A 19,908-nucleotide genomic window follows, 5' to 3' on the forward strand; every position below is an offset into this window, starting at 1 on the left:
AGACACCAATGGACAGGAGGGATCAAGGGGGCTGGGCTTAGAGAGAGAGAGAGAGGGAGAGAGAGAGAGAGAGGACTTGAGTTATCCAAGAAAGTAAGCAGAAAGCGCATGAATATAAGGAAAAGACCTACTTTATTGCTTCGCCTATAAAATATGCTGTATTAACGGTTTTTGTTTTGTTTTTTACATATAGTGTATTATTACTTAATAACCTATTACTATTTTTACCTGTTATTTTATTATGTTTACAAGGGAAGACAACGTATTTCCCATTTATTTTTATACTTATTGAATTAGTTTAATTAGTGATGTTAAAGCTTCTGTGGACCATAAAGTAGACCGTGATGTAAATGTTAATAGAATCAAACTAGTCATATCGGACTACAAAAAAACCCCAATACAAACAAAATAATTAACAAATCAAAGTAAAGATTAAAGCTAACAACTATAATTTAATGTATTTTTATTACTCTGACAGAGCATAATTTGATTTGATAATATTAAACATCATGTAAACATTATGTAGCTAATACTGTATCTACCGTGAATGATGCTCTTGGAGTTATCTTAAAAAGCTGTGATCTGAATCAGATATAGGCCTATCAGATGTCCTCGGTTATGATTTCATCTTACAGGTTGTCTGTGTGGTAGATAAACAGAAAGTACAAGCTAAACACTTATAACAAAATAAAAGCATAAAATGAACACTCAATAACTACTAGGACTCTAAAGCACAGCACTGCTGAGTTAAGCTACTGCACTGTGATATAATGTTATATTGTTGTGTGTATATAGACTACACCCAGTCTATTCAAAGGATTTAGTGTCTGTGTTGAGTGTTTTTATCGTTTTATTGTGATGGTATAGTTTTTACTGTACAGGAGCGCAGAGAGAAAATACTACCGGAATTACAATCACGTGCTGCAAATGAAACCATCTGACATTTGAAAGTGAGAGAATTATCTTTTTATGAAAAAAATATTTGGATAATTTTAATGCATAACTGCAATTATCCGCTTTTTATTGTGTTTTTGGCTGATGAGACAAAGAATAATGTTTATCTGATAAAACAGCACAGAGTAAAATGCCAAATGTTTGCATCGTTGAGGGATAGTACTGAGGATTAATGAGCAATGAAGTGTGGCTACACTTTAAACGGGAGGCTTATAACTGCTGTGAAAAGGATCCTCAGAGGGATACCCGGCTAAAAATGAGAAGGTATACTTATCTGGTCACAGTTGTTATGATGATATAATCTACATAAATAATCAAAATGTAGGGATTGTGTTTGTTGGTTTTTTACATGTATTTGGTTTCATACAGTGGTGAATGTTAAATTAAGTCATAACAGTGTGTTATAGAAGCTTAATCTCTAACTAAATAAAGATGATTGATCATAAACAATCAGGATAGAAGATTCATATTGATGAAGAAAATACCTATAACTGCTTTAATGTTGCTCTAAACACTGGTTTGATTGGCTTCGTAATTGATCAGGTGTCTCGACTTCTTCTAAGCGTAATACTTTGGCGCCATCTAGTGTTTTCATTTAGGAATGACTCACAAGGCAAATATTATTACAGTACTATATTTATTCACTTATGATTATAAATAGCTTCGTGTTGTGTTGGCCGATGAAATACATTTATGGGGCCTTAGAAGTCCACCCAAAAAATGTAGTGTGCGTTATAAAATACTCAAATTGTTGCCATAGCCTACTCAAAGGGGCTACTGTGTAACCTTTTTTTTTTAAAGAGAGATTGATACAGCCGTCCTCAATAACCATTTTCCTTACAACTCAAAAGATATTCTCCTTCATAGCCTATACAATTAAAACGCAGCACATCTTTCCATCTATATTAATAGTAATTGTCCAAAAATCCAAACATCTAATACAGGCCACTCACGGTTTGCTGTCAGTAGTATTACATAACGCCATGTTCTCTTTCAATGAGCACACAGCGCCACCGTGAGGCCAAGATACAGCAGTGTTGGAGGAGCTGGGCTGGGCAGCGAGCATACGGGAGCAGCAGCAGCACCACCACCGCTCATAATCCTCCACATATCGGATGCTGATTGTCCGGGAAGCACCTGGTGAGTGACATTTACGTTACTCTGTCTGCTTTTGGAACGGGCGCGCTCTGTTGTCTCGTGCTGCTTTCTGAGCACCGAAGATGGAGACGGTGAAATGAGCATCGCTGTGTTTTTGCGACAAACCTATAGGCTATGTCGTCCATAACGGGGGAGCCATGGCTGCACATTAGCAGACAGCCTCTATAACCTGATTTACAACAACACGTGAAAACTGTTTGCGTAAATCTGTCTAAATTAGCCTCTGTGTGGCTTAAAGAGCGCGCGCCAATGAAGAAGGTACTGCTGAACGTTAAGGATCAATACGCCTCAGATGACAAGGCGATAATAAACATGCACGACAGACTCACCGTAGCTATACATTTATTTAAAACATAATATGGACAGTCTTTCTTTAACACATCATTATATTTTAAATAAATATTCCCGTCCGGAATGTTGTCATTATAAATTGGCTCCATGATAAACGCTGGACTGAGACATGGCCTAACCGGGCTAATTTTCAGGCTCTGTCATTGGCCGACTATTCGCCCATCGGCTGCCTCCGCCTGTGAGCACACTTGTGTAGTTTCATTTGCAGAGATTTATATCAGAGAGTGGACAGAGCCGTGTGTGGTCAAGCGTCTTAAAGGGAAATCTGGGCCACTAGAAGCCAGGCCAGTAAAAAGGTTAACTCGTCCGTTCCCACACAGAGAGAGGGGGGGCTGTCAGGTCCCATTGGTCTCTTGTTGATGCACAAACATGAGCCTCAGATATGACAAAGTGTGCGTAATTAAATCCCACTAATTCACCTATGGCTCGTTCTGAGAGTGAGTCAGCAGGCCTGTGTGCTGCAGGAGGAGGACCGGCTCCTTGTGTCTCTGAAAAGGGCTGTTGTGCTGTTTCATGTGCATGGGAATCCTGAATACTGCAATGAAATCATATGAGGGCATAATTTGAGGAGAGATTTTGAGGAAAAACATCAGTGCTTTTTTTATCTTCTCTGGCTGTTTCTCTGACTTCCTGCCTCTCCCTGGCCTCTGTGTGCTAATGTGGGTGTGTGCTGTGTCTGAGATTCTGCACAGCATCCAATCAAATTAACTCTCCTAATATACATGTATCATTATTACTGTCTTTTGTCCCTTAATTTACCACCAAGTCAACCTCACTCCCTGCTTCTCTTTGTACAATCTTTTTTTTCAGAGGTCTGTCGCTGCATTTGGTGACTAGACAACGCTGCTGATTAGTTTAGTTTGGGAGTCGAGGAGGATGCCCAGATTTCTGTGATCTGTGAGTATATTTTGCACTCTTCTTGTCTTATTTAATGTTGTTTACTGCACTACAGGGAGAGAAAGGCATGTCCTGGGGTGATTCCTGAAATAGCTACTGAGCATATGACACACACACGCACACACACAGATGTTTAAGGGAAGCCTAAGTAATTATATTAAGCAGCATGCCTCATTCACGCCTCTTAGCACTGAACATATCTTTTGATTGATCTTAGTGTGACTCACAAGGAGAGTCTTGGAAACATAAATAGATAATTGCCATTTTCTTTTCAGTAGGATGCATTAAAGGTCAAAGGTCAGCTCGTGAGGCAGAGATGAGTCTGACTTCCTGGTTCCTGGTGAGCAGCGGGGGGACGCGTCATCGGCTCCCCAGAGAGATGATCTTTGTAGGGAGGGATGACTGCGAGCTCATGCTGCAGGTACAGTACTGTAACTCTGAGCTGTTACTCTTCATCCAGCTGGATTATTATCTGATGTGCTGAGATTAGCGTAGATTACAATGATTGGCTGGATTTTTTGTGCTTCAGTCCCGCAGTGTGGACAAACAGCACGCTGTCATCAACTATGAGCCAAATACAGACGAACACAAAGTAAAGGACCTGGGCAGCTTAAACGGGGTGAGTGTTATATTTATTTACTATTCTGTGTCTCATATGCTTTATCTTCTAACACACAATCATTGATATACAGAGACAGTTAGTATTATAACCAGAATGCATTTATACAGTATGTTGTCAAGGAGGTTCATGTACTTGACTCCATTAAGATATCCTTTTTTATGTCTTGATTGTGTTGAGGTGTTTTGATTATTGTAACCTTTTTAGTTCTTTGCAAAGTAATGTATTGCAAAGTTTTGTTTGCACTTTCATCTGCAGAAGGTGCAGAGTTTTTGATTGCTCACCTTTAATCCCAGTGTACCTCGTGCACCTACCAACATGATTTATGACATCACAACTAGCCTAGAGGTCAATCATGGTCCAGTATGCAACTAAAGCCCTTTTAACACTGTGGTTCCGCCTCAGCGCCGTTACGAAGCTCCGCCATCATGCAGCCATTGCCATTTTACATTGGACCAAGCAAGACGTGCGTGAGGTGTAAACAAGCAGCGCGTGCGTCAAATACACACACATGTTACTTTTCCGCCCTGCCGGCTTCTCTGTTTACACCATAGATTGTATAAAAAAGACGGACGACATGACAGCTCCCTAAAAGTAAAGCCAAAACATTTCGGGCGTCCCCTGCTGACTGGCTGCAGTATAGGTCATAAAGCCCGCCTCCTCCATGTTAACAGATGGGACATGAGTCAAACTATAAAATCAAAATACACTTTTCTCAAACACGGTTTCTGTCATTATAGTTAGTTCTTATCACGCTGACAAGTTTTTTTTTCAATTAGTTATTTGACGCTGTAAAAAGACAATTATTTTAACCCTGCTGATCTTAATCAAACTCTGCTTCTGTTTGCAGACGTTTGTCAATGATGTCAGAATACAGGAGCAAATCTACGTCACCCTGAAGATTGATGACAAACTGAGGTTTGGCTACGATATCCTTTGAATATGGTCCTTTATGTCTGTGGAACCCTGTGAATGCAGCACAAGGTCAGTGTGCATGGACAGCTGTAACTTAATCTCTTCTTCAATGACTGTGAATGCCCGCTGCCCTCTGCCTGCTGCATTATAGATGAGGCTATCAGTGCATGTTTCCCACCCCTGCACAGTTCACAGTTCACTGTCTTTTACCTTAACCTGCCTCACATACCAACCTGTTCACTGTGGTTCGAGGGGAGCTGCAGATTCCAGAGGAGGCCCTCAAGGTTAGACAGCACATTATTCATGTATCGTGAAACTTAATATGTAAATGGCCAGATTTAATAGGCCTGTTGGAAACAGTGAAGCCAGAGAGTTGTTTTTTTCATCAGTGTTTAAAAAAACCCTGAGAAGGATTTTAGTGTAAGGGAGAGAAAAATTCTGCTGAGTTGGGCAAAATACCACTTTTCGAGATTGATGAATCTGCTGTTTCACAGCAAACTGCCCAGGTAGCTGCAGAGAGGATAGGATTTCATCTTAATGAGGAAGTGGAAGTTCATCCGCAAATTTCAGAATGTCTCTTCAATTAAATACCCTTACAGAGATCAGGAAAATAAAGAAAATGTGTAATGAAAGAATGTTTCAGTTAAAATCTAGCTGCCCAGTTTTAGATTCAGCAGCGTTTTACAGTCAGGTTTTGCCTTTGTCTCTCTAAGCTCAGCTCTCTTTTCCCATCTGTCAGCATGAGAAGCTCAGCAGCCAGCTCCAGCTGAACCAGAAGAAACCTCCAGAGGGGGAACCGTCCAAATCTGAGGTGAAACCCTCAGAGGCTGCAGCAGCTGTGTGTGAGGGAGCCACCACCAAGGCCCCCGAGGCCAGCAGAGCGGAGGATAAGACCACAGGTGAGTGTCCGATGATGCAGCGAAAGGGGCATGGGCTTGTCACTGACTCGAATCCAGATGTGTTAGGATAACATATTGATGGTGGATTGTGTTCAACAGTTAGAATTGTCAATCATTTAGCAACAATTTTGAGTCATCTATTAGTCAAAAATTACTTTTTTGTTGATGTGGTTCCTTTATTAGTTTACCTGATATTTTACCGGCTAATCAAGCTGGTTAAAGAATTGGATCATCTATTTAGATGGCATGTATAAATTAGCAACAGGGTGAGAACAAAACTACAATATTGAGTGTTATTAAGGTTTCCAATCAAATTATAAGACATTATAATGTTTATCCATGTATTCTCCAGTATTGGTTAAAACCAATGACTGTAGATGGACGACGCTTCTCCATCTGCTCTCGTACGAAATTGAAGCCAAAATAGCCCTATATAGGTGCTGCCATCTTGCGATAGTGACGTCATTTGGAGCCAGAGCTGTGCAGTAGAGATCGCCGTCGTAGCCACTTCTGCTAACCAAAACACACACTTAACTTACAGAAAAAACAGCGGTAATTTAATTGTGTTGGTCTGAAGCAGACGTTCACAGATATGGAAACTTCAATGACTGTAGTGATTGTTTTAGTTACTTTTCTCTCGCCGGTCCTCCTCTATTCTGCTAATCAGATACAGATCTGCAGGAGCCGTATTTGTCAACAGAGCTGTCAATCATCCTTTTTACAGCATCAAATAACTAATTGAAAAAAAACTTGTCAGCGTGATAAGAACTAACTATAATGACAAAAACCATGTTTTGAGAAAAATGTATTTGACATGTATTTTTTTGATTTTATAGTTCGACTCATGTCCCATCTGTTAACATGGAGGAGGCGGGCTTTATGACCTATACTGCAGCCAGTCAGCAGGGGGCACTCGAAATGTTTTGGCTTCACTTTTAGGGAGCTGTCACGTCGTCCATCTTCTTATACAGTCTATGGTTAAAACACAACCCATGATACAGTTATTGCATGCTTATTAACACAGTATCTTGCCACCCACTGGGGAGCGGGGGATTATTGATGAAATCATTGTTTAAAATTTGTACTTTAAATGACAATGCTGTATTCAGTCATGGTATATCCAGCGTTGCCATTTCAGTATTATATGTAATAATACTTGAAGGATTGTTTCTAACAGGGGACTTAGCAGTGCTGCACAGAGGCACGCCCCTCTATGGCCAGCCCGCCTGGTGGGGAGATGGAGACGCTGATGACCAACAACAAGGGAGGCCTGAGGAAAAGAGCACAGAGCGAAAACGGGAGAAAGCTGAAACAGGTATTTACAAGGCAACACAAGTTAATGTGATGGATGATGTAGTTGAGACAGTAAATAATGTGTATTGTGTTATTTGAAATGTCACTGTTTTTGCAACATGGCTTTCAGTAGCCCTAAATATATTCAGTCTTGACAAATTCCATTTAGCAGAGTCTATACTACATACATATGTTTGCTTTAATTCTGACAGACACCAAGAAAAGTACAGAGGTCCCAAAATCTGCCACTCAAACAGCCTCCAATCAGGAGCCGAGCTACTTTGAGATCCCAACCAAGGACTCTCCCTCAGCAGGTAAAGTGAGCGGTGAAGCCTCCACACGAGAACAAGATGCCAGTGCGTCGTCTGCTGCAGAGCCTGTCCATGGCCACGCCTCCTTCACCATCGAGTTTGACCCTGGTGCGTCAGGAAAAGTGACTGTTAAAGATCGTGTGGCGAAGGTGGGACCAGAGACCAGGCCGCGTCCTAAAAGGCCCGTTGGCGAGGAGCTGAGTCCACTTCAGACGGCCATGGTAGCTGCAGAGGTTAAAGTTGCAGACTGGCTGGCTCAGAACGAGCTGCCGCTGGCTCTGAAAGACACAGTTGCAGAGGAGGACGGGGAGAGTGTGAAAAGTGATGTGCCTGTACAACTGAAGAGTCTTAAAGGTGTGTACAATATCTTCATAGTCTTGCTTATTTGCTTTAGTCTACTTTATCCTGTGCCTCTCTACACCCTCTCCAGTCTCTTTCTTTACATTTTGACTCTCTACCTTCTTCTCTACCTCTCCAATACCAGGTAGTAAACATGAGGACGGTACTCAGAGTGACTCGGAGAACGCACTTGGAGAGCAGCGTAGAGCCGTAGCCCTGGAGGAGCGCTCGTGGGGGCTTTGGGGCGGTGCAGGGATGAAGATCAGAGAGGGTCGCGCTAACGTTCCAGAGGGGCTTTTTGCAGAGGAGGACAGTCCGGCTCGCCGTCGCAAGTCTTCAACCTCCAAAGTAGCAGGTGGATTCGTGGAGAGGCGACGCGGCTCGGCAACACACCAGCAAGGCGGCCGTGATGAGTGCTATCACCATGGGGATGATTATAGTGACAGAGGCACTTACACCATTGAGCTGGAGAACGGAGATAATGAAGAGGAAGAGGCTCGGAAAATGATCGACAAGGTGAGGAAGAAGAAACTTAAGGTAAAGGCCCTTTTACTGACTGAGTTGGCTCCTGATTGCATTAAAAAGTGTAATTTTCATACCTGTATGTTGGTTTTCTTTCACTTTTTCATGTGTGTGTTGCAGGTTTTTGGCGTGGAAGAGCAGGAGGCCGTGTGTGTGTCCAGGTTGGGGAGTGTTGACCAAAGAGAGAGGTTCACCTCCCAGAGGTCTGGGACCGGAGACAGAGGGAAGCCTGGACGTATGGAGACAGAGGTGCAGAAACTGAAAGCTTTTCAATTTAATCTAGAAAGTGTAAATATAAGCCTTGTCTTTTGTATTTCATTGTAGCTTAGAGACCATCTAACTGCTACTGCTACTGGAGGTGACTGTATATAAAGATCGACGACGCGTCTTCATCTGCTCTTATTGTACAAAATTGAAGCCAAAATACCCCCCTGATGGTAGCTGCCACCAGCCAAGGTGTATTTAACAGCAGAAAAGCTTCTTTTGTTGGTCTGAAGCAGACGTTCAAAGATATGGAAACTTCAATGACTGTAGTGATTGTTATAGTTACGTTTCCTCTCGCTGGTCCTCCTCTACTCTGTTAATCCGGAACTGATCGGCTGCAAGAGCCATATTTGTCAACAGAGCTGTCAATCATCCTTTTAACAGCATTAAATAACTAATTAAAAATAAACTTGTCAGAAAAATGAACACTTGGATGTAAATCAGCATGAAACAAAACCATGTCTGAGAAAAATGTATTTGACTTGTATTTTGATTTTATAGTTGACCCATGTCCCATGTGTTAACATGGAGGAGGCGGGTTTTATGACCTATACTGCAGCCAGTCAACAGGGGGCACTAGAAACCCTTTGGGAGCTGACATGTCATCCATCTTTTTATACAGCCTCTGGTATAAGCACTATAATTTACCTTTTGTATCTTTATTGCTGTCTTTGTCCAGGTACTACCTGAGGAATTGGTGGTGGGTGGTCCTCGCTGGGTCTCGCAGTGGGCTACTCTGGCTGCCAATCATGTTAGGACAGACCCTGAGGGATCAGGAGGGGAGAGTCACATCATGGTCACAGAGGACAGAGGTACGAGATCGGTTTAGGTTTCTTTAACTCCAACAAACAAAACTTTTCCTACCAGGACATGGTGCTGAATTAATTTATGGTGGCCTAATTACAGCATTCTTTTCTTTGGTAAATATTGAAGGGAAATTAAGAATGTGTTCATTAAAAGTTAACTTAAAAACCTAACTAATCAAAACCCACTGTGGCCCAAAGAGACAATCATAGGGTTCATAACAGACTAGACTAAATTAGCTGCAATAAGCTACTTGACATACAAGACCAAGTGTGGCATAGAAGAAAAGAGGAAGATGGTGTTATTCTGTCTTTAAAAACTGAACTCTGGAACTATTTTTCATAACACCAACCAGTGACATGTCATACGCTTGATCATAATAAAATGTTTTTGTCTCCTTTCAGCTGAAATAAGTGAGTCCAGCCACTCAGCCTCCTTTGCCTCGTCTAGCTATACAGAGCGTAAGAGGAGAACCCTGCCCCAGCTGCCTGGTGAAGAGCTGGTCCTTGGAAGGAGGACCCCAGGCTCAGGCCTGCGGACAGATATGGGGGAGAAACAGGACACAGAGCTACAGGAGAAAGAGAACCCGGAGGAGAAGCTGACCAGGGGAAGGACTCGGCCCGGACATGGAGGTGTGGGCAGTCATGGTGGCAGCCCCAGTCGCTCCTCACCAGCCAAGTCGCAGGACAGTGGTGGTGGAAGATCAAGCCAATCGGGTGTGATGGCCAAGCTCCCCCCTCGTCCCCTGCCCAGTGGAGAGAAAAGAATGGAGGAGGCCCGGAGGAGGAAAAAGGAAGAGGAGAAGGCCAGGGAAAGTACCGGGAAACCATTGTTGAGGCAGGAGAGTTTTACTGTGGAGAAACCGAGCTCCAACGTGCCCATTGAGCTAATACCTCGTATTGATGGACTCACACGCAGAGCTCAGAGTAAAGAGACTGGCATTGACAGCGCTACACTGCAGAAAGACTCAGAAGCTGTCGCAGCCTTTCTCGAGACGACTGTATCAGACCAAGGTGATCCACCGAGTCAGTCCATTGAAGGCTCCATGTCCCCCGAGTCAGACGTGGACACGACGAGCACAGTGAGCCAAGCTGAAGGAGCAAGAAAAGTAGTCCAGAAACGCCGCACTCTTGCAGCTCAGCAGAAGGAGAGAACAGTTGTGTGCTCAACCGGAAAAGGACCCGCCGGTGCCAGAGAGACCCAGGACAGGAGGGTCAAGACGAGGGCATCTGGTCCACAGACAAACCGCCCCTGGACTTCTCTGGACCTCACTGACGATGACGTCAACTCCAACTCACTCCTCTCTGACTCCCAGCCCACCTCTACACAGGAGTCTAGAAGCTCTCATACCAGAGGCCAGACCGGGAGCACGACAGTGGGGGCCAGCACCAAGTCCAGTCGGGCTAAAATGACCCAGAATCCAGCCTCTACTGCAGCCAGTAAAACCACCAATGTTCCCAAACCCAGGCCCACCAGGGCTTCCCTGCTGAGGCGAGCCCGGCTGGGAGACTCGTCAGATACTGAGCCTGCTGATCTAGACAGGATGTCAGTAGCCTCTGAGGCCTCCACCGCGAGCTCCGCATCCAGGACAGGGATGGTAAAAAGAGGAATGTCCAGGATAGAAGCTCTGGCGCAGCCGAGGAGGCCTAGAGTGGGCTCCCCGTCAGCTCAGAGTGACTCAGAGGCCACTGTGACAAGGCATAGGGGTCTGGGGGCCAGAAGCGTTGCAGGTGATTATGCCATCAGACATGGACTGAGAGGGTCTAATGTCACCTCAGTGTCTGGACCCAGAGCGAGGGCCAACAGCGCCTCCAAGCTGCCTGACAAGGGTAAAGGCACCTCATCTTATGGACATGTCACACCTGCATGTAAGTAGTTTAACCATGGTTAACATCCTTTTGTGTCCATTCGAAATGCTAGCTCAAAGCGAGAATATTGTACAGAAATGTGTCAGGTTGCCAGAAACAGGACTCCAAATGAATGCTTATGCTGTCTAAACAGGTAACTGCATTAGCCATACCAACCAGTTTGTTGTGTACAAAGCTTGTTGAACTGCACATTGTTAGCAACATTTAACTTTCATTTTTTCAAAATATCAGCTGGCACTCGGTGGCGCCGCGTGCCTGTCGAGTATGCCTCCACCTCAGAGGACGAGTATGGCTCAAACCGTCACATATCCAAACAGGGACAAACACGGCCGTTCCCGTCCACACGGGTAGCTCAGCTGGGAGGTTCAGCCCCAGCAACTCCTAATCCGGCAGGCCTGGCCGCCCTGAAGCAGCACTCAAGGGAACAGGATGAGTACATGAGAGACTGGACAGCACACAGTGAGGAAATAGCCAGGTATGTAGTTGGTTGTTCAGTGCAGTTTGAGAGCAGTGATGAGTCATAATAACAGTATTCAAACTTAGCTTCTTTGCGTGTTTACCATTTGTCAGGTAATGAATTTGTATTTGTGTTTGTTTATCAGGATAAGCCAAGACCTAGCCAAAGACTTAGCGATGCTCGCCAGAGAAATTCATGATGTGGCAGGAGAGATCGACTCAGTCAGCCCTGCAGCCACTGACCCAGGAGCTATGGTACTCAACACATTATATAAACCCACATCTTTCAGATCCAAAACCACTAAATATCAAGATTTATATTAATTTGATGCTACCCAGATCAAATTTAACGTGTTCTAAATAAAGATTCTCACACCAAAAGATGCAGAAGTGACCAAAAATAGGATCTGATGAAATAACACTACTCGTGCATTCATTTAAATTCTGTTCAAGCTGGAGGAACGTGTATTTGATGACAGCATGGACCAAGGGGGTCCTACAGAGAACAGCAGCACTATGGCAACCAATGGGAGGTCTGTGGAGCTTCGACCTCGGGCCTCTGGTGGACAGAGCACCCGCTCCATCCGCAGACAGACGTGGAATAGAGATGATGTGAGTCCCTGTTTAGATCTTAAACATACTCTCAAAATGTGCAGGCATTCTGCTAACGTAGGGCAACACAGAGTTAGGATTTTAGATATTTAAATAATTAACTCTCTATTTTAAGTGTAAGTAACGGGAATCACTGTAAACTTGCATAACTAAGACAATGTTTAAGGTGCAACTTGTAGTAAACTTAAGTATCTGAAAATGTAAGTATTCAAACTTCTTTTTCTATTGATTAATGGTAACAGCAAGTGTGTTTGTTCAACAATCTTGTAGCAGATCAACATGTCTGTCTGTGTATGTGTGTCACTAGGGGGAGCTCCCTACATGATAAACAGTCACCCCACAGCAAACTGGCTGTGCTTGTGATTGGACCCAAAACTCCTCCTTTAGCTAATAAATTCATAATTTTGTCAATGTATCAATGTGCAAATGCATACATAGTCATCTCTATAATTATGGTCATTTTTGCAAGATCATTGAAAAGACTACTGTTATATATGTAACATTCATTTGATTATTTTCATCATCTATCAGGGGGTGCTAGACAGTTTACTTCTAGCATCTGTGACTCAGCTGTCCACCAGGATACGACAGTCTGTTGACAAAACAACCTGCAAAATCAGGTAATCTGAATGCTACATCAGAAAACAGGACGTTGGTCCATTAATGAATGTGCTGTTATTGGAATTTGTTGTAAATGTAATAAGCCAACTAAGGAAAAAGCAGGTGCAGGATGGAAATGCCAAAATAGAAACATATAGTTAGTGTTAGGATATGTTATAAGGCATAACTAGGGCAACCAGTTCAATTTGTGTGGCACCACAAAGTTTTAAACTGGCAACCAACATCTTACTAATTATCACGCGCTAACTTAAAGCCTTTTTCAATTCCTACAATCCACAGACAATGCTGAATGAACTCATGTTTAATATACCTTTTGATAGCAGTATGAATGTGAACGTGAGTTTGTGTTTTTTTACTTTCTTCTATTTTTGTTCCAACTCTGCCTCCAGGATCCTCTTCAAGGATAAACAACTAAAGTGGGAAGAGATTGAGAGCAAACTGCAGGCGGAGCATGACTCCTTACTACTCAAGAGCTCCAATAAGGTGATGGACCTGTACACCTCTAACTCTCATGCTGAAGGCTTGTGAAATACATCAGACAGCTTGTTCTTTCAGCCATGCTAGCTGCATGCTTTGATGGCTCGGGTACAGATAAAATGGGTGCCTTGAAGTTGAAGCCTAATGGCTCTTAACTAATGGATCTATGACATTGACATTAGTGGTGTTAAATGAAGTCCAAAAACTAGGTTTGACTTAATATTTGGTTCAGGCATTGGTTGCAATATTCTGGTACTAACATTCCTTTTAGCCATAGCTATACTTTTTCTTTAGCTTGCTAACTAGCAAATGTTAGCATGCTAACACACAAAACCAAAATAGTGTCCATGGTCAACATATATTTCCTTAACATCTGCATGTTAGCATTGCCATTGTAAGCATGTTAACATGCTAGAATACAGCCTTACAGAACTGCTAGCATGCGTGTTTGCGGTGAGGATTTTGGTACCGGCGCTTAACATGAATTTCATTTTCAAACAATTAAAACAATCTGTTCAATTTTAAGTCATGGCTGGGTGGTCATACGGTATCTTTGTGTTTGAGTGTGTGTTATTATTACTCTGTCCTGATAACTTTATAACTACTTTGTGTTGCTGCTAACTCTTTTGAAACAATCTTCAAAACAATATTGTTTTTAACTTTTAATGTTAGCGGTGTTTGTATTCAGTTATCAAACAGAGGCAATTCAGGGATCTTCTTGCCTAATGTTTACGAAGGCACATCTAGTGATCGATTAATTACAGTAGCCTATTTCAGCTCTTTGAGGGATCAAATCTAAGATAAAACCATCTTGCACATTTAGATTATCTTCCAGATTCCTTTTCAGAGAGCAGAAAACACCAAATATGTTTTTTTTGAATGAAAAAAAAGACTTATGAACTGTTGTTGCAGTTGCAAAAAGTTAGAGCCACCAAAACTTTATTGTGGTCATAAATTCTGCCTTTAAACCAGCCTGACCTCAGGTAAACCCCTCCAGAGAGATGATGTATATCCAGCACACAGTCACAGGGCTCATAAAGCATTACTGAGTGTACAAGGCAAGGCTCCAAATCTATTCCTGCAGCTTCAAAGAGATGCACTGAGTTCATTTATTTGATGCATGAACTTTCACTTTCTTAATCAACCAGTTTTAATTTGTTATTTATGTTCTCTTAAAAGGAGATTTCAACAGTCCTTCAAGACCTGAAGAGAGTGGAAAGACAACTGCTGGGTATGAATTTGATCATTTTCTTAATTTTGTAGTGTACTGTGACAATGTGCCTATGTGAAGTTCAATAGTACTCATGTTAAATGTTATGTTCTCAACCAATCTATCAGTAATCGACATGATGGTGGACCCAGATGGCACCCTGGATGCCCTATCCACAATGGGCCTGACCAGCCCTCTGACTGACCACAAGATCATCCCTGGGACGCAGCAAGGAGCGTCACTGTTGCACCCTGGAGCTGCAGCTACATCCAGGCCTGAGGGACAGGCCACTGAACCCTCTGGACCTTCAGACCATGCAGAGGTGGCAGAGCGAGACCCAGGGCCCCAACAAAGGTCTAAAAAGTGATACACTGAAGACAGACTGCATCTTAATGTTGGACATATGCTGAAGCTCTTGGAAGCAGACACTTAACAGTATTTTGCTCCAGAAGAAGAAGCACAGAGGGAGGAGAATGAAGTCTGTCCTGTGGGAAAGCCTGACTGCCCTAACTGTCTATCAAAATAAAGTGGATTGGACTTTGTAAGAGTCCAACACTACCAAATAGCAGCTCTTCAGATATGATATATACAATATGAATTACATGACACTGTTACTTTGTGGGCTTACAAAGAAGATATGACGTAATATACAGTCACCCATCTGTGTTTTTGTGTTGCAGCTTCTCATCCATTATCCTTAAAAAGAACAGATGGAAAAGATGAAAGGATGCAAGGTTTAAGATAAACTTACATAACTACTGCTTAAAAAAAATGACTATGTCTTGATCATCTCTGAGTCTTCTGTTTAATTACAAGCCTTATAATCTTTCTGTTTGGAGCTTGTCAGACTTGAGGCAGATGCAGAAAGTGAAACTTGAAAGGTGCAATGGTGTCAAAGGATTCAACAGAGGTATATGTGAAAAGTGTTCTTCTACCCTGCCATAGAATAATTTATAAAAAGAAATATATTACTCAGCTTGCTGCCATTGCAATCCCCACACCAGTTTCAGTAATGAATTTCCATCAGAAAAGGCCACGTTGCTTATTTGCTGGGGAAAGAGCTGGGTATGTACAGAATATACCAGTGTAAATGTTATTAGAGTTAAATCAAAAAGTCCCATCCATGCCTTTTTTCTTGTGGCGATGTCATTTGAAACCAGTGTAAAGACCATGTGTGTTAATAGAAAATCAAATGTAGCTCCCAGAAAGGTTTTTCTCTTCCAAATGTATTTTGTCACAAGTGCCCTATTTAAACAATCATGATAGTGGAAGAACAGAGATGTAACAGTGGATGAGAGATGAGGAGGTGGAGGTGGTGTTTGGTTTTTGCACATTACAAGCTAAACTATGTTAAAATTCATCTCTGAGGGACCAGGACATGACACTATGACGCTCCTTTATCACGTTGATGTCCTTGACCAAAAACAAAGCAGGGTGACAGCCAGCTGCCTGTTCATGAACAGTTTGTCAATTCATTTCTGTTCACAAAGTTGTGTTTGAACCAGCAAAGACAGGGGCTACCTCCGAGTCCTGCAGCTGCATTTCATTGTTACAGATGCAATGGAAGGATGGACCGTGTAATGACTGTAGGTTTTCCAATGTCTTGCCTCATACCAATGTTTACACATGAATGTAACCTGATCAGAACTGTTGAAGAATTTTAGCCAAAACAAATTTAATAAAGATGAATAATTGCATTTTGTGCTCAGCACCTACAGTACTTTGTTTTTAATTCTGTTTCAGCATTTGGATAATTTTTGTTTGGATGTTTTGTATAAAGTTTTTTTCTTTTCTTTGTAATGATGTTAGGTTAAATGTTGACCTTGCAATACCTGTGTGCTGTTTGTCTCATTTCCAATAAAATGCATGATATTCATGACATACTTTGTTCCGGTTTTTAAATGTTAATTCCACTTTGTAGATTCATATTTTACATGTAAAACACAAAATCAGAATATCAAATATATTGCAGCCAAAATAACACAACAGTATACAATATTTTAAGTCCACCATCTACTACATTAAAATGATGTAACATGTTAATGCATCATAACAATATAACACTTTAGTGTGATTCTGCATTATTAGTACTTGTGCTTTAGACTGAATCAATCTCTGTACTTCTACTGTGCATAATGCAACAATATTATTTTTATTATAATGAAGGTTAAAAAAGAAAGTCTTGGCCATCATGGAAAGCAACACCCCACCCCCCTCTCTGTCTGACCTCTCTCTCACTCTGTGCAGAGGCAAGTGCACACGACAAATGAGGTTTTGGAGGCCCCTCTGCCAGAGCACTGCACTGCTAATTGTATGTCTCCAGATATTCTGCTCTACTTCCTTAATCCTTAAAGCTGTGTCAGGGTTTTGCTCCCTTGCGAACAGCATTCACTGCGCCTGCTGGTGCACATCAGCGCTTCTGCAGGTGTTCACCTAAGTGGGAACAGTTTGGCTAAATTGTTCCAACTTAGTTTTATTAAGTTCAGGTTCCCTTTAGACTTCATTGTCTGCACTCACACTGCTTGTATTTATTGCATATAAATTAAATATTTATGTCATTGAAGTTTTTTCACTCTGAGGTGTCAGTCTTGACTTCATTAAAATAAAAAGCATGGGTATATTAGCCCAGGTAAATTCAAATAAATATAAGATATTTGCCAGTTGATGCACAGCATTTGCTGTAAGTGCTATTCAGTGTAATTTCAGCTGCCATTGATGATTGAGCACCTATGCAGCTTCAGAGGGAATAAGATGTAAGACGCTATGCAGTGTGTGTGCAGGATACTGAAAGAATTTAAATATCCTGCACCTCCTCCTCACAAACCATCATTGCTTATAGTCATTGTGGAGGAGAAAAACAGGAAAAGGCAAAGGTGCTTTGTCAGCAAACTGAGCGTTTAAAACGAGTGATGCAGAGGTAATGAAAAGCACAGTCAAGTAGGTACAATCCATTAAAAGTTCTCCTGAATGAACTTTACTGTTGAAAAGCTTTAGCCACCTCAATGTATAGTTATCTCAAAAACATAGCTAAATGTTAGATGAGAGGATTGTATAAGTCTGGTTAAGGCCAGCAGGAGTAAGCTTAGCTTAAAGACCAGCGTCTCTGCCATCATTTAGTGGCAACTTGTTGAAACTTAGCTGGCTTGAAACGTTGTAATCAGTAGTAGTAACGTTAACGTTAGTAGTCAGTAAAATTACCATGACAGCTACAGCTGGCTCGGGCATCGCCATGGTGGTTGCTGTAGGTTGCACATAACGATATGCATAGTGTCACCCCGTCCATTAAGGGGATTGGCTCCTTAGGTTTGTGACATCTCAGCCTGTTCAGCCTGTCCTTGGCACACTGCAGTTTAAAAGCAGACAGGCCCAGCCATGGAGATGACTGCTGATGTTGTCCGTGATATATCTTGTAGCACATTAAAAACACAAATCTTATATAAGGAAAAGCCAGCCTGACTGTCCTTAGGTGACAAAATCTGACTAGCACCCCTATAGCTCACCAATTAACACTCTGTTAACTGTTTCTCCATAGCCCCCTACATTAACTAAATTTTAAATGCTAACTGGAGATTTGAAATATTGCATTAATGTAACATGTTGTTATATTTATACAGGTGCTAGGCTTCCCTGAGAATGAGCTGCTTGCCATCTGCACTTAGTCGTCCCAAGGCTGGGCTATTGTTGACCCATTCTGTGAATGTTAGCAGTCTTGCTCATTGCCATCACCTCTGGTATTTTACTGTCAGAAAAACGGTCCAAGGTTTTTTGTTTTTCCTTTTTTACATTTTACATTTTGACATTCTCTAAATGTTGCAAAGGAAGTATGAGTGTTACTGACTGACTGACTGACTAGCTAGCTTGGTTGCTTAACCCTGATCTAGTGTTTAAAACCTCTTTACAGTGCATTTATATAAATTCCCTGATCCGGGGAGAGGTCATCTTGCTGCCAGAGCTTACTGAATACTGGCAGAAACCATGAAAACATTTTTCTGCACAACAACCAAGCAAGCACACCACTATGACAACCATCCAGAAGAGACCCTGCCTTAATCATAGCACTGAGATGGGGGTTTGCTCAAATGTGGATATTTATGGTTATTGCTCAGGACAGTAAGGCTGCTAGAAGCGGTAGCCATGTTTTGTTGTTTGTAGTAACTAGGCTCAGGGGAAAACAGAGAAATCCAGTTGTGTCTTTGTGAAAGCAGCACCAACTTTTCAACTCCACAGGGAACCTTTAAGATGCTGGTAGGCGGATTTTGTTAAAACTGGAATGAGGCAAGCTACCAGCTTCCCCCTTTTTCAATCTTTATGATAAGCTAAGCTAGCCGGCTGCTGGCTGTAGCATCATCTACTGCACACATGAAACAGACATGAGAGTGCACACAAGGGCATTTCCCAAAACTATTTCTTTAAGAAACACTGTCTAAAAAAGGCCAACAAGGTGTGCAGTAACGAATCTCAATGACTACTAACTGGAGCTCTGCTTTAGTATTGACACAATGGCCGCAGGGGGGTTGTGTTTTGAATTAGATCAGTGCAAAGTCAATTTTTCTTACACCAGCACCTTTCTGTATCCATAAAGTCAATTGTGCAGACTATAAAACCTGAAATCATCTTGTTCCTGTGTGTGTGTTTGTGAGTGTGTGTGCTTGTGTGTGTCCCTTTTACAGCAGACATATGGTGCTTTTCTCGGCCTTTGCCAAAGGTTTCTTAAGGTAAGGCTACGGAACTTCAGAGTGTTCTGTCTCTGCCAGTATCAGTATTCTGTACGTGAGGGGCAAATGGGAGAAATTAGATTTCATACAGTTGTGTGTGTGTGTGTGTGTGTGTGTGTGTGCGTGTGTGTGTGTGTGTGTGTGTGTGTGTGTGTTTGTGTGTGTGTTTGTGTGTGTGTGTGTGTGTGTGCGCTTGCCTTCATGTCTAATAGTCTCCTCACACTTTCCTCAATCAGATTACTCTCCTTCCCTGTCTGCTGCTCTGTGTCCTGTTCAGTGCAGCAACTCCTGTTGCACCATCCTGAAGCCCATTGCATGCCCCTCCCATCCTGCCTGGCGGACTGAACTACATACATACACACACAAATACACGCACACACACACACACACACACACACACCCTCCCCAACAAGTGTGATTAAGCATCGGTGTTCTGGCCGCAAACAGGCAGGGTGCACACTGTAGCTCAGACAGCACAGGGACCAAAAGTGCCTTATTCAGCTACTGAAAGATAGATAGAAAAGAAAAGAAGCAAGTGACTGCATTGCATTGTGTGTTTGGCTGTGAGTGTGTGTGTGTATGTCTGTGTGTGTATATCAGACTGTCTGTACCCCAGCAGTCAA

The 19,908-nt window shown here is 42.3% G+C and overlaps 1 protein-coding gene across 4 annotated transcripts; it reads left to right on the forward strand.

Moving 5' to 3' along the window:
* The first annotated feature begins 1,996 nt into the window (after nt 1-1,996).
* Nucleotides 1,997-16,451, forward strand: cep170ab (centrosomal protein 170Ab). 4 transcript variants are annotated; one of them, XM_069666303.1, is made up of 20 exons: nt 1,997-2,094; nt 3,274-3,360; nt 3,636-3,781; nt 3,890-3,979; nt 4,830-4,908; nt 5,120-5,178; nt 5,634-5,793; nt 6,971-7,108; nt 7,299-7,751; nt 7,882-8,273; nt 8,379-8,507; nt 9,202-9,334; nt 9,731-11,194; nt 11,426-11,669; nt 11,797-11,905; nt 12,104-12,262; nt 12,794-12,882; nt 13,273-13,366; nt 14,540-14,591; nt 14,699-16,451. In XM_069666303.1, exons 3-20 carry the CDS (start codon nt 3,677-3,679, stop codon nt 14,935-14,937), a joined length of 4,188 nt encoding a protein of 1,395 aa, XP_069522404.1. In that variant the 5' UTR covers nt 1,997-2,094; nt 3,274-3,360; nt 3,636-3,676; the 3' UTR covers nt 14,938-16,451. The 4 variants fall into 4 exon arrangements, with proteins under 4 accessions (XP_069522404.1, XP_069522405.1, XP_069522402.1 ...); XM_069666304.1 differs by having other exon boundaries at nt 7,882-8,252; XM_069666301.1 differs by having other exon boundaries at nt 7,882-8,507.
* The last annotated feature ends 3,457 nt before the right edge of the window (nt 16,452-19,908 follow it).

This window comes from Semicossyphus pulcher, unplaced genomic scaffold, assembly GCF_022749685.1.
Source record: "Semicossyphus pulcher isolate SPU_LCO1_2020_fin unplaced genomic scaffold, fSemPul1.0.p SCAF_17, whole genome shotgun sequence".
Classification (NCBI taxonomy): Eukaryota; Metazoa; Chordata; class Actinopteri; order Labriformes; family Labridae; genus Semicossyphus; species Semicossyphus pulcher.

What these genes read in the sequence shown, in the direction of transcription:
- cep170ab (XM_069666301.1), top strand. Translation starts at nt 3,677, where the DNA reads ATGAGTCTGACTTCCTGGTTCCTGGTGAGCAGCGGGGGGACGCGTCAT. An exon ending in CCACTGACCCAGGAGCTATG is followed by an intron (nt 11,906 to 12,103) that starts GTACTCAACACA and finishes ATTCTGTTCAAG; the next exon opens with CTGGAGGAACGTGTATTTGA. An exon ending in AGACGTGGAATAGAGATGAT is followed by an intron (nt 12,263 to 12,793) that starts GTGAGTCCCTGT and finishes ATCATCTATCAG; the next exon opens with GGGGTGCTAGACAGTTTACT.